We start from the raw sequence: 15268 nt of genomic DNA on the forward strand, positions 1-15268 counted from the left end.
TAAATAAAGGGCCTAAACACCGAGAAATTTATTTTGTAGCTATATGATTATTATATATAGAAAACTCAAAAGAATAAACTAGAAAACAATTAGACACAAGTTTGATGAATTGATTGGTTGTCAGATAAATATATAAAATCAATAATCAAGGCATTAAAATATATAAGAAAGATTTTTTATACTAGAAATAGTATTTACATACATAAACATAAGCTAGCCTATAATAAAAGTGTGTATAATGTATATAAAAATTATGGGATTTCACAAAAAAATTAATCCCTGATTTAGAAGATTATCACAAAACATAAATTCTTCCAAAATTAATTTAAATTTATCACAATTCAATTCAAAGCCTAAGTGGAATCTAGAATTTAATACAATTTCTATGCTGTTTACCCATAAGAATACCTAAGATAGCTTTCAATAATTCAGAAACAAGTTAGACTTTGACTCAAGGAAACATTTTTAATCAGGGAAATACATAAAATATTTATCAATTATTAGATACAGAAAGGCTGAGATTAGGTCACATACAGCCAAAAGAAATAAACAGACATGACAAGACAAAAAATTAGGAAACAATCAAATTTTGAGTATTTACACTCATTTCAAATGCAAACAAGTACTGTGAATTATATCTGTAGCAGATATAGATACAGGAGGTAAATGGTCTTAATAGTTTGACAAATCATATGAATTAGTACTGTTTTACACTACTAAAATAAAATGAAAATAAAATTGGCAGAGATTTACATAAAATTAAATTATAACTAGTAGGGATTTACATAAAGAACCCCTGCTGATTACTTTCAAAAGAAAAATTGCAGGAGAGGGGCCGCGCAGCACAAGGTGAAGCAGAGCTCTGGCAAGTGGAGACATACATGTCATGGCTGTGTGCTCTGGCCAGCAGGCACTATTTTATAGGATATTGTTATATTTTATATACATGCCCATCAGAGATGTTTAGGATGGAGGTTTGTTCATTTCCTCACTGAGCTGATCCTAAATGTGTGTCTTCTGAGCTGCTTATTTGAAAGTGCGTCACAGCTGCACTGTAATGTCGCCCGGACACCATCTCCTCTAGGCAAGTAAAATACTGCTCTGCAGTAAACCATTTTAACCCTTGACAGGCCAAACCCAACAACATGATGTAACCAGCTAGCGGCACACATTATCTATTCAGTGGAAGATCTCAAAGTGTGACACAGGAAGCTGCGGCACTTCAAGGCTCACAGGGTAAGCTGAGTGGTGCTGCAGTTCTGCTTGTCTCCAGGGTCACACATATGCATACACATACATGAAAACAAGTGTACATACATGGAAACAAATGCTGGTTTTTTTTTTTTGAGGGAAACTTACATAACATAAAACAAACCAATTATAAAGCAGCAATGTCAGATGTCTACAGTACTGTGCAAATACTACCTCTAAATCACATTTTTAAAAGTATTTCAGAAGTTCACACAGCATTTGAATGGATCAGTGCTGTGAAGAATCTTTAAAGTACCCTATGTATGAAACAAATGCAAATATTTTGAAGATATTGTGAGAACGGAGTGACACAGGTATTCTTATATACCGATAAAGATGAGTAACATGGTACAATTCATTAATAAAATCAACCCAGCAAAAATATTTGCCAACAGATTCAAAATGCCATACTTTTACATTTATCCTTAGAATCTGATCTTTAAAAAGCATTTTTAAAGGTAAAAAGAATCCTTTTTTTTAATATACAAAAGATGTTTGTAACGCTTTTAATAAAAAATAAGGGAGGGCTGAAAGACTAGAGAAAGTATAATAAAAAAACATACAAACAGACCAAATAGTCAAAGCAAACACATTTACATAGCAGACTACACAGTACTACACGTATCCATGAGGGGCTTGTTGTTGTTTTGTTTGACTGATTGATTGTTTTTATTTTTTTCTAGACAGGTTCTCATTATACAGCTCAGGCCCTGTCTTGGAGCTCACTTAATGCAGCCCGGCCTCAATCTCACAAAGATTTGCTCTGCTATACCTTGGCAGCACTGGGATCGAAGGCGTGAGCCACCAGATGCTCATGAGGGTTTTATCTCATCTTAAAGGCTACATATGCACTGGGTTCCCTAGTTCAATGTTCAGACATTCAATTTCACACACTTATAGCATGCTCCAAACTATACCAGCTTTCATTTCTTAGGAAATTATCCAGTCTGCCCAAAAAGAGAAACAGTAAATTGTTCAGTCACTTTTTTTCCCTGGGGGAAGAGGACAGGAACTCTCAAGCTCCACTGTGAGCTCTCAGCGGCAGGGCACGACTCCAGGAGCACAGGCCCCGAATCAAGTCGTTTTCTTCTAGCTGTATTGCTGGTCAAATGATGTAATTCTCTGTTTCAATTTCATCATCTGCCAAGTGAGAAGGTTTACATGTCGTCCTTAGGAGAGTGCCGGGCACATGGAAAGCAGTCCAGAAGTAGGACCGGTGTTCTCATTATCTTTGTTCCTGTACAATTTACTACAAACACAGCGTCGCCCTTAAAGACTGTAGCCCTCACAACGTCCATGAGGCGCATCAAGAGAGGTAATTTATAGCCAGAGCTCCATTCTTAGCTCCTTTCTATAGAATTTAGATGCCCTTTAGAATAAAGCTGGAATTTAATTGCACCAATTTAAGGCCTTTTTTACCCCCATTAGTGGTAATAACACATGCTATGGAATATAAAAAATACTTAATCCCAGGAGTGACACAGTACAGTTTCATCCAGATGTGGCTACCACTATGGAGAGAATTGGCTTAGGTAAACACCAGCAAGTGGCCACAGAAGTTCTTGTCTTTGGATGCATGTAACTCATTTGAATGAAGTTTGTATTCCTCTGGTACTTTCATCCAAATATCTTACTATTGACAGAGTCCAGGGTTCCAACACACACACACACACACAGAGAGAGAGAGAGAGAGAGAGAGAGAGAGAGAGAGAGAGAGAGAGAAGTAACAACCCATAATTCCTTAACTAACCTTGTCCTATAAAAAATCACAAGTCCATTTCAAGGGGCTTTGCCTTGTACTCTAGATGAAGGAATTCTACATAGTCCAGGAAAACCTGAAGAGGCCGTATTGGGTTTCCCTACTCAGTGTACTGCATTAGAGTGTACCCTCTTCTCCACGAAAATTTCCACACAATTGGTTAGGCTTCCATGCCTATAAAATGAACTGTCTATTAGATCCCAAAGGGAAAGAGTTCCAATAGCTACTGGACGGTTGAACACATGGGAGTCCCTAGACAGAGATGCCACCTGAGGAGCACATACTTCTTCCATACCTTACCTCTTGAGGTTTCTTCTCATGTATAACATCTCTTACCAACAAATTGGTAGAGGCAACTATTTTTTCCCTAAAATTTGTAAGCAACTGAAGTATACCAATAGAACGGAAGGCAGTGGTTATGGGAACTTTAATTTACAAGCCAGTGAGTCAGAAGCCAAGGTTAAGCATCCTGAAGCTCACAGTTGATACCTGACAGGGGTCACAGGGGTGTTGAAACTCGAGTCCTCAGCCTGTGGGATATGCCCATGAAACAGTGAAAGGAATAAGTTGGGTTCGAGGATTGCCGGTCTTGCTTGCTCCAGAACTGCCTGCTTGCTCACCGGTACAGTGAAATCAGAAGCCACTAAAGTAACCTGCATTGTGAGAGTGCAGGAGAGGAAATGGAGTTTGTGTGTGCTGTCTTGTTACTACTCCTAGGATTGTGGACAATCTATCTGGTACCGTTAGAGCACCCCACAGTAGGCATTTTGTAAGAGTAGAACTGATGTTAAAGGGAAACTAGCAACTGAGAAGCAAGAGAGAAGAAAACAGGTATGCCTTTCAGATAACCACAAGATCTCCTCCAAGGGCAAAGATCGCTGGCAAGTGAGTACTCAGGGGTTCAGCAATGCTCAGGAGAGTTCATGTGCCAGTAACAGAATCAAACAGTGGGGAAGATAAAAGGACAAAGTAAACAGTGTACCCTGGACCCACTTCTGTAACACAGCGGCTCCGCTTACAGAACAGCAGTGACTTCTCAGCACCTGCAAGCAGAAACTACCTTCTCTAATGTCCCAAGTCATTTACAGTCTAATCCCCCACCTCAGGCGAGTAAGCTGGACAAGTCAAACTCCCAGCAGTGCCCCACTCCTCTTTGCCTGAATACCTCAGGCATATCCATCAGCCCACAAAACACCTTTACATGTGTGGGTCCCTTCTCCATTTCCGTATCCAAGTGTTGGTAGGCTAGCATCCAGGTCTGTAACAGATCCGAGGAAGATCTGCTGAACATGACCTCTCTGTCTTCACATTAAAGCACAGCTATTAAGTCTTCCCGAGACTAGTTACGGTGGCGTGTGAGAACAGCTTATCTCCCTAATTAAATGGCTTTATTTCACTATTCCCACAGAGTTTATCTTGCAATTGTTGACTCAACTGAACTGTTGATTCAGAGAAATCTCTGCTAAATAAGGAACATGTGAGAGAAATGATTTAATAACAGTATGAAAAAGATTTCTAAGTGCCTAAAATTGTTGCAACCCTAACTATATTGCAAACTGCCTGTCCTAAGCTGGGTTGGTTTTCCCCATCAAGAGCACACATGGCCCTTTGAAGACTAACCAGAGCATGAGATAATCTATCCCCCTTTTCAGGCTGCTGTCTACCCCAGTGTTAATTTCCAACAAATCACACACAAACACACACACACACACTTGTCTGAGACCAAGGTAATACAAACAGTAAGATAAGACTATCTAGCCATGCATCTTGAGGATATCCTTTATGAAACACACTCCGTACACAGACAGACAGACATCTGATGCTGGAGGTAGCTGCCAGTATGACAGAGAATGAGAATTCCCAGAAAGAAGTTGTATCTTCAAATATGAACTACTGATTTGAACTTCAGTGGTCTGGTGAGGTTAGAATAAGTCCATTGCCTAATTTCAGTTTATCTTGGATTAGATTTACCCCCTTAAGCCATTCTGTGATTAGCAAAATGTTGGGCCTACTGTTCTGTAATAATGGAAGAAAGCCTTTGGAATGTATTAACTTAGCAGACAGAAGTCATCAGAGAGTATCTGTGGCCTATAGAAGCTATTCCCCCCATCTTGCTATAACCTGTCTCTCTGAGGTTTCCACTAATATATTTTTTAATTTCCTTATTGAAACATAGAACCTGGCATAATGAACTCCATGCTTACCATAAACTGGTCTCTCATTTGGCTCTATAATAAACTCTTACTCCCTTTGGGATGAGAGCTGTGTTTTTTTGTATGCCAACAACACTCTAAAATAATTATAGAAAGTAGAGTATGACAAATATAAAACCCAGTGACATACTTGTTTATGCTCATATATTCTGTTCTGTAGGTGTCATTCCTGCATTTGGTCACAGACCAAAATGTCACCATGTCATATAGCTGTATATGAATCTACATATGTACATGCATCTATTATAATGAAGTGACCAAAATTAGGAGTAAAGAAGAATAATTGGAACCAAATTGTAAGCAATACTTCCTTTATAAATGTGCCACAAATAAGCCTGTTTTTACAAATGAAAAATATCCTGAAAATAAGCTATTTATAATGCGAACAAAAATACAAATGTTACAAGGATAAAGGACCTGCTTTTTTGGTCCCTTATCCAATAAAGATTTCTAATGATTGTAAAATCATCTGAGTCAAGACTAGACTTTGATGGCCAAGCATGATGTTTTGAATGAGAATCACTCCCATAGGCTCATCTCATATTGTCTGAATGCTTGGGTCCCAGTAGGAGGAACTCTTTGGGAAGGATTAGGAGGTGTAGGGTTGTTGGAGAAAATGTGTCACTAGGCATTCGTTTTGAAGTTTTAAAAGGCCATGCCAGGCACAGGCACAGGCACACACACACACACACACACACACACACACACACAAACACAAACACGCTCCCTTCCTCTCTCTCTCTGACTACTGGATGGAAATCAAGATGTAAAGCTCTCAAACTACAGATCCAGGGTCACGACTGTTTGCTTTCTGCCACATAATGATGACGACTCACTCTCTGGAACTGTAAGCAAGACACCAGTGCAATGATTCCTTTGGTCATGCTCACATACAGCAACAGAACAACAACAAAGACATCAAGGTAACTTTGTCATGTAAAGCCATTTTTGCTGGGTACACAACATTCTGGCAGCAGGATTAATACTTTCCAAAGATAACATCCTAGATTGACTGGAATGTTTATATTAAAAAAAAAAAAGATCACTGTGTGTTATAAGACACCATGCAAGGTGAACCCTAGTCCAGAAACCTGAAGTCGAAATGCTCCAATATCTGAAACGCCCTTATACAACATTTTGCTTATCATGTCTCTGATTTTATATTTCTAGATTAGGGCTGTTCGGCTGCTGAAGTCTAAGCAAATATCCACAAGTCTGAAACAAAGCTGGAGTGTTTGATCCAGAATATATTGGGGGAAAGAAAAGACTATCAAATCTGCACTAGCTTCTAGCGCCTTTGTAAAAATGCCAAACAATAAACAATAAGCCTATCAGCTTTTCTATCATTTCTTTCTCTTTTCAAGGGAAGGCTCATGGAAGGAAATAAAGGTAGATCACTCGGACAGACAGAAGTTCACAGGTTCTCTGACAGCAGCTTCACAATTACTTAGAGTAAGAAAACCTAGAGTAAGTCAGCTTAGAAAATAAAATTCTCCACATTTCTCATGTAAACAAGAATCCTCAGAAAAAGCTGTGCCTGCAAAGACTTCCTGTTAGAACTGTAGTCATATGGAAAGGCTGGAGTGCTGCAGGCACAGAGACTGATGTTTGTACCACTGTGACCTTCCTTGTTCTGATACTGTACAACCATATGAAACTGCCTGGGAACACAGAACCTTCGATAACCTAGCACCACGTTTCTGGGCCACAGTCCTTTAGCCCTTATTCTCTTTGAAGTGAGACCTATGGGTTTGCAATCTTGTGAGTTTTACATATAGCCTAATTGAAGCCCAGCTTCCCTCACTCACAGCCTTCCTACTCGGAGAAAAGCATTTTCTCATCACCCAGGCCCCTTGCTCTTCTCACACAAGCCGTACTGCCAGCCAGTGAGGGTGGCAACAAATTCTCATCACAGTGGCTTGCCATGCAATCTAATGATACAGGTCCTCCAAAGAATGTATATTTTCCTTATTCTTCTTTTAACATTTCTATCAATTTCCCACTTCAAGTGACTTCAAATTCACTGTCAATTGAAGCTGGCAGGCATAAGCAAAGATTTCTAATGAGACTTCTTTCCTGAAACCCACATCAATTTCCTGCTTTAAATAATTGCCTTGGTATTATCAGACAGCCAAAGTAACAGATTCAAAACAGAACTTCCCTCGAGGAACCACCTTTATTTATAGTCTGTTACCTATTATACAGCTACCCGAATTAGAAACTGTAGCAAGGTTGCCAACTCCAGCCTTGTGCATTCATAATCAGACACCTACTGACAGTGCCATTCACATATTCAACGTGGTATTTCTAGAACTCCCACCCTGGCCCCTGCCATTCTTATCTGAGCCGGCTCAATGGCCTCCTCTCAGGCCTCTGTGCACATTGTCTATTTCTATAAGGTCATTAAACTTATCTCTCTAAACTGAGGCCAGTTGTCTTTCAATCCAAGCCCTATTCAAGACTTTGGCGGTCTTCACTCTAGAACTCCTACACACACCATCCTGACCCACTCACAAATTCTCGAGAATCTCTATCCTCTATCAATCCTGAAGATTCTGACTCATATATTCACTAGCCTAAAATACGCCCCAACATTCACACTGTTAAATGTCTTATAATAAGTCTGTTGCTTCTCTCCTACTTCCATGGCACCTGACATATAACACACTACGATCTGTTACATATCTGTGTATTCTCGACTCACAGATCGAAGGATAGAAACTAGTCATCTCTTATAGTCTGCAACATGATGGGCACACAGCGAACACTGTGTTTGTAAAGTAAATGAATGTCTGTGCACATTATCACAGTTCAGTGTAAAACTAAATAAAACCAAATATTTACCTTCCTCTAGCAAGATAACTCAGGGACTGAGATTCATCCTGAAAACTCAGCTAAATCTTCAAACCTGACTTACAAATCTCACCTTAAAAATAGCAAGTCGCCACTGAGACATTCTGGGATGTGTGAGTGTATGTGTTGTTTTGTCCTAAGGTCCTGGGTTACCTCTGCCATACTCTGACCTACCTGGCTCATAAGAAATAATAAGATACCCATTTAAGAAGGGATTCTGATCCACACTAAGAATGCAATACAGTCTGAGAACCATACAAGTAGACCCTGTTCTGGGTTTCCCCATATGCTCTATTAGGATTAGATACACTAAAGAAATCTCTATAAAATCCAAATCAGACAGGATTTGGAGACAAGTTCCTGGAAGGTGGCCAAGAGACAGACAGAACAAAAGCTCATTACCCCATACCTCAACTTCTGTGTCTCTTCATCTGTATCCTACACAAGTGACTATTTCTCTGAGTTCTGTGACTCAAACAAATTAATCTATATGGGAAGGGTAGGCATATAGCAAAGTCCATTTATAGGCCAGTCACTCAGAAGCACAGGTAAAGGAACCCAAGGCTTGGACTTGGACTATGAAGATGTTATCTTTGAGGAGTAAGTCCCAAGATGAGACTTCAGATAGACATATCTGAATATGAACTGTACCTCCAAAAGGCACATGTGTTGAAGCTCAGTCCCTAGCTTGTGGTGTTATTAAGAGATGGATCACAACAATATCAACTTTACCAATGGGTTTATCCATTAAAGAGTTCATACCAATGGGGCTGTGAGGAGATGGCCCTCATGGAGGAAGTAGGCCACTAGGTCTCATCATTGAAGAATGAATCTTGCTCCTGACCTCTTACAGACTCTCTGCATGTCTGGTTCCCATGGAAGAGGCAGCTTTCCTGTACCATACCATGCTACCACGATGCTCCACCAGCTCATGTTTGACTGTGAGCCAAAACCTTTATTCTTTAGGTTATTTTTCTCAGGTTATTTGTAGTAACTGTGATAAAAAAGTCTCATTATCACAACAGTGCAGATCACAACTGAGCTGGGTTAATGAGCATGGAGCTGCTGTCTGGAATGGAGTTAATTGCTTGTTTACTGTGAGGTGGGAATCCTGACAACTTTCAGGGTTGAAAAGTAATTAGTTGTGAAAGCATAGTAGCAAAGGCTCTGAGTCAGCTTCTCCTTCTACACACACACTGAAAGTATTTGTTCAATACATATTTATATAGCATTTAGCACTAGGCATTCCACTAGATAAGAGAAACCCTATGCTGTTCATTTATTTTATAATTCAAATACGCTCATTCAAAATATCTTCCTATATATTACTATATTCACACAACTATCCCATAAGGTAGGAAGGGTGATTTTTATCTTCTTTGTTTTATAGATGAGATATCTGAAAGTAAACAATGTATGTGACTTAACGACTTACTCAGCTTCAAAGCCAAAAGGATGCAGATCTGTAGCTAAATAGCTATCCACTAAATTCCATGGCTTGCCCTGCTATTAAAAATTCTCTACAGTCTTCAAGTTCTTGTTCTACTGCCCTCATATCCTCTGTAGAGAAATTAAAATATAATTTTAATCCTAGAGTAATACATCAAACTTCAGGAAAAGTAAAACACCCACATCTTCAGCAGCCCAAGGTCAGGACTAACCTGTTGTCTTTGCAGACGGCCACTCTGTCTCCCCCAGGTATCAACTTCTTCTGTTCTACCACCCCATAGCTTTCTCGGCACACCTTCATTCAAAGCAGAAAAAGATGTGTTTTCATTTTTGTTAACTAACAATTGCCTTTCTAGAAACCAAATGACTCAGGAGAAATTAGGAATAAACATAATTTAACAATTGTCTTTACCAGAAATCGGGGGTAGAATAAAAATCTGAGTCAGAAAATGTTAATATCTTAAAAACATTTTAAGTCATGTAGTAACGGAATCAAGGAGAGAGTGACATGAGCTGTAGAAATGTCAAAAGCAAAGAAGACCAATGTCCTGGCAGTTTTCCTAAGTGCACAGATAAACAGGTTCCTCTCTGCAACACATTTATTGAATTCAAGATTTGCTGAGTGAAAGTCTCTGGCTTTGTTGTTTTGTTTGAAATCTAAGGTTAATCATGACTTGCCATCACCAAGAAGAACAGCCACAGTCATAAACACAGGAGTTCATACCGTGAAGTTGAGGCAAAAGGTCTCCTCAATGTCTTCACCAGGGTAATCTAAAAGCTCTTGAAGACTCCTAGTCACCGAAGAAAAGGAAAAGAGGCAAGTTAAGTGTTACAATCGTTCTCTACCTCATTTACGTCCAGACTATTTGCTAAGGAAACAAAAACAAACGTCTACAATGAATATAAACTCAGAAAACAGAAAGCCATGTACGTAGAGAAGTAAAGCAGCAGACTTACTAATTCCCTTCCCTCCTGACACTTTCTTAAACTTAACCATGAAATCAAGATGGATTTAACCTTGACACACTTATGTTTGCGCCTCCTTAACATTGCTTAGTGCATACATATATATACACAAGAACAGGGTACCCTAAGGGCCCCAGAGACAGGCTTCACCCCCTTCTAAGAGGAGAATAATCCTATCGCCATTAAAAAAAGAAAAGCCCACAAAGTCACTGTGGTGGTACAAATGAGACTGACTCCCATGGGCTGCTGTATTTGAATACTTAGTTCCAACTTGGTGGCTCTGTTTGGGTAGTTTCAGAAGGTGTGGCCTTGCTGGAAGAAGTGTCACTGGGGGAGCTCTGAAGTCTCAAAGTGACTCTCATTCCCAGTCTGCTCTGTCTGTTTCCTGATTGAGGGTTGAGAAATCAGCTCCCAGCTGTTCCTGCCACCATGTCTGCTACCTGCTGCTGTGCTACTCAGTAACGACGAACTAACTGCTAAGCCCAGAAAATTCTTCATGACTTTATATCACAACAAAAGAAAAGTTATTAATACAGTCACCTTATCCAGACAGGAATCTTAAGGGTGAGTGAGGACCTAATCACCCAAACCACAATTCCAAATGTTGAAACCCTCAAACACCAGAATCCCTAATGTCTCAAATTCCTAAAGTCAAAAATATCAAATGCAATTCCAACAAAACTAATTTTAAAAACTGTTTAGTAGGAGTGGTGGGTGTGGCTCAGTCAGTACACTACAGTCCTGGTTCAATATCCAGTCCTAAAAATGATAAGAAAACAACCCTCACAAATAAATAAACAAACAAACAAACAAACAAAAAAGATAAATGCAGTAGCTTCCACTCTTAAAGGAGGATTCAGAAAACATAACACAAGATAGTACTTATGAAACCACTTCAAAACACAAAATGGGCAAATAATAGAGGCTTTCAAAAGCATAAACACTCAAATACGTGAACTACAGTTGTACAGGTACAGTAGTTAAGATCCACACAAACATTATTCACAAGCAAATACACCAAAAAAAATGAATTATAAAAGCAAGTAGCACCTGCTTGGTTGGTGTGAGCAGCAGCTTTTTAAGTGTGGCCGTTGGAAATAAAGAACAGCCCAAAGCCTTTGAAAAAATGACTCATCATTACACTGGGTCACCACCAAATACATAGTCACCCAAAGCGCTAGGATCTTGGGAAATTTTAACTTTTATAAATATATATGTATAAAAAGGAAATATTGAGAGAGACTACACCATGGTAGTTTTCCAAGCTTTCCTCTTTCTGGGTCAAATCATTAACATGCCAGGCTTCTGAGGAAGACATCTTAAAATGCCACACGCCAGCCTCTGCCTTGGAAAGTAAAATGAAATGAAGTGACGAGGCAAGCTCTGCATGTCTTACCTCTCTTCTGCCCCTCCTAACAGATTAAGCAAAGCCTGGTGGATGTGTAAGATAGTGTCAAAATGATGGGGGAAATAAGCAGTGAGGGAGGACTGCAGAGCAAACGAGCCAAAGAGCCACCTGAGGGACAAGTTCCTTCTACAGAACCTGAGGCTGCTACCAGGTAACCAGCCAAAACCATACCTTAAAATATCCACTTCTCAGACAATGGCAAAGCAAAGAGCAGCCACATCTCTTACTGCAGGTTTCTCTTTAGCCATCAGAACAAATCCAGCCTGTGTCTCCTCCGCCTGTTTTCAATATTCTAATTGTCTCAGTGTTCCCACCCCACTATTCCTGAGTTCTTTAGTCTCCTATGTAAGTATGGGAGTCTCATTTCTAGATGGTATCTTAGAAACTTCTCCTTTCACCTTTAAGTAATGGTTTTGTTTTGTTGTTTTGTTTTCCTGGCAGTAGTGGCTAAACCTAGGCTATAGCCCTAAGCTCTGTAAATACACTATTTTCTGAGATAGAGTATTGCTTTGAACTAGTTGTAAAATGAAAATCAATTTTAAGCTCCTGGTTCTGCTGTCTCAGCCTTCTGAATACTGGAATTACAGATGTTCATAACTATAGCAGGTAGGCTTGCTGTTTTATGGTGCTGGATGGAAAACTCCAAGACTCTGGGATGCTAGACAAGCATGGTGCCACTGAGCTATACTGCCAGCCCCTGCTCCAACTTAAAACCAGCATCTCTTCCCATAAAAAGAAGTCGTTCCCTCCCTCTGAAGCCAGCTGTGTATTTGTTTGCTCCCCAAAATCAACACAGAGAAACTCAAGAAAAAGGGGGCATTTAAGATGCAAAAAAATGAGAATAACATAAAAACAGGGCTTGACTACTTTGAAAAGCATTCTGACAGCTCCTCTAAAAGCTCAATATGGAATTAGTATATGAATCAGTAATTCTACTCCTAGGCATACATCAAAGTAACAAAAGTTTATGCCCACGCAAAAACTTGTATATAAATGTTTTCAGCCACACTGTTCACAGTAGTTCCAAAGCAGAAATGTTCCAAGTGTCCATCAATGGAAGAATAGAGAAACAAAATATGATGCATGTGTACAAAGGAGTCTTACACAGCGGCTATCATACAATGGTATGGTAGGCCAGAGAATGGTGCACTATGGAATGTTATACACAGTGGCTATCATACAATGGTATGGTAGGCCAGAGAATGGTGCACTATAGAATGTTATTGGCCAGTCTGAAAAATGAAACACTGATTCATGTTATAACAGGACAAATCTGGAAAACATACCAAATGAAATATACAAACTGAACAACAGTTAAGATTCCATTTTTAAAAAGTATCCAAAGTAGCTAGACATGATAGCACACATATTTAGTTCCAACACTCAGGAGGCAAAGACTGTAAGTTTGAGGGCACCTTGGTCTGCATAGTTAGTTGCCAGCCAGCCAGAGCTACATAATGGAACATTGTTTCAAAAAAACAAACAAACAAACAAACAAAAAAAACAAGAACTAGGACAGGCAGACTGATAGAGGCAGAAGGCATATTGGTGTTTACCTAGGATTCATGAGATGGAGATCAGGGTAATGTAACAAAGGGCTAGGCTGCTCTTCAGGTGGGGAAAATCTTCTAGAACTGACTACAGTGATGGTCACACAACTCTAAATACACTAAAGTATACTTTAAATACTCTTTACATGGGTCAGTTGTATAGTATGTAAATTATCTATCACTTTACCAAAACATTTTTCAAAGTCTCTCATTTCAATAATCTCCCCACTCTTATCTCTGTACCATGACAAGGCTCAGTTTCCCATTTATTTATTTATTTATTTATTTATTTATTTATTTATTTATTTATTTTTGGTGGAAAATAATGAAAGTAGAGATTACTGAATATCCCTGGGGAGCTACTATGGTCCCCACCCCACTATTTACAGGTTTACTTATTTTATGTGTGTCGGTGTTTTTGCCTGCATGTTTGCCTGTACGTGCCTGATGTCTGTGTCAGATGAGGGCATTGGATCCCTTGTAACTGGAGTTACAGATGGTTGTGAACCACTATGTGGTTTCTAGGAACAAAACCCAGGTCTTCTGAAAGAACCACCAGTGCTTTTTAACTATGAGCCATCTCTACAGGCCCAGGCCTCTCTTTTAATTTCCTCACTTGTCTATACAGTGACATAGGCAACGCTTCACACAATGCTATGTGATCTACAGGTTTGGATGCACCAAAACATGCACATGTCTCATTTTCCATCTTAGCTCCCGAGCTAGAGCAAGGGAGGCAGGTCGCCACACCATCAGCATAACTTTTAGCTCTTTACCTTCCTTCAGTTGGTGACAGTTCCTTCAAGTCTTCCAGGCTGGGCTTTACATTCAGTAACTTCTTGTAGAGAGCCAATGGGAAGTGGAGGTCAACCACAGTGGAGTTGTAGATAGCTAATCCACAGGTTATGCCAATCAAGTGAAACCAGTTGTGCTCTACAAAACACTATAGGGTACATGCAAACGTATTAGAAAGAAGTAGTATTTGAGACTGTGAAACACTCTACCACCTATTCAAAATATTTCAGTATAATAGAATAAAGCCCTGTTTATGTTTACACTCTGAGGCAGAGAAACTTCCCTGGTCAAAGTTTGTTAGTGTTAATAGTTGCAATGCAGAGAGCCAAGCACCCATGACTCTCCAGGCGATAAACAGCTTCCTATTCTCTCCGGCAGAATGGCTCAGCGACTGCTCTGCAATGACAGAACAGTTGTATTCTGTGCTGCCCCTTACTGGCTACAAAGCACACAAAATGTGAATAGAAGTAAATCTTTATTATTGAATTATAATTTAATGAATATCTAATAAGAAAACTCCAGGAGCCCCTAAATTATGACTTGGATGAAATAAAAGCCCCACAAATGCTAGAGATCTAACTCAGGCATGCATGGTAAGTCCTCTACCACAGATCCACACCCCCAACCCTAGCGTGCCTTTTAAAACTTAGCTCTATTGAATTCTTTAAAAAAAAAAATAAAAGTACAAGTCTATGTGTACATATTCAGACATGAATTACTATTCTTAAAAGAACAAATATGTGATTACTGATTCCCGACATATCAGAAAGCTAGTATCTTTTCTCTTTTTTTTAACTGTTAAATGAAGGTATTTTCCTGGCCTCTTGGACAGAACTTATTGGTTGTAAGGGATGACCCCACGAAGCCATCTTATTCCTTGTAGAGTAATCCCATCACCTCCACTTCTCTCACTCTGTTTGCTTTTCGAGCATCCCATCCTCTGATGGTCTGTTGTTGAAACCTGCCCTACCCAGCACTACACAGATGTCTCAGCAATGAACATCAATGCTCAGGTCATATTTGA

The 15268-nt window shown here is 39.5% G+C and overlaps 1 protein-coding gene across 3 annotated transcripts in view; it reads right to left on the reverse strand.

Annotated features, from left to right (window-relative positions):
* Herc3 (HECT and RLD domain containing E3 ubiquitin protein ligase 3) overlaps positions 1-15268 on the reverse strand; it is a 93964-nt gene that overhangs the window by 20548 nt on the left and 58148 nt on the right. Inside the window, exons 20-23 of one of the 3 annotated variants that reach the window (XM_028789393.1) lie at positions 14226-14392; positions 10250-10316; positions 9738-9820; positions 446-1267 (exon numbers count right to left, since the gene is read on the reverse strand). In XM_028789393.1, the coding sequence (XP_028645226.1) occupies positions 1180-1267; positions 9738-9820; positions 10250-10316; positions 14226-14392 (405 nt within the window). In that variant the 3' untranslated portion in view covers positions 446-1179. Of the gene's footprint in view, positions 1-445; positions 1268-1777; positions 2392-9737; positions 9821-10249; positions 10317-14225; positions 14393-15268 lie in introns of those variants that run through there. The other 2 variants (XM_028789392.1, XM_028789391.1) reach the window with 2 other exon arrangements.

The sequence above is a fragment of the Grammomys surdaster genome, unplaced genomic scaffold (assembly GCF_004785775.1).
Source record: "Grammomys surdaster isolate TR1022 unplaced genomic scaffold, NIH_TR_1.0 125832, whole genome shotgun sequence".
In the NCBI taxonomy this organism is placed as follows: Eukaryota; Metazoa; Chordata; class Mammalia; order Rodentia; family Muridae; genus Grammomys; species Grammomys surdaster.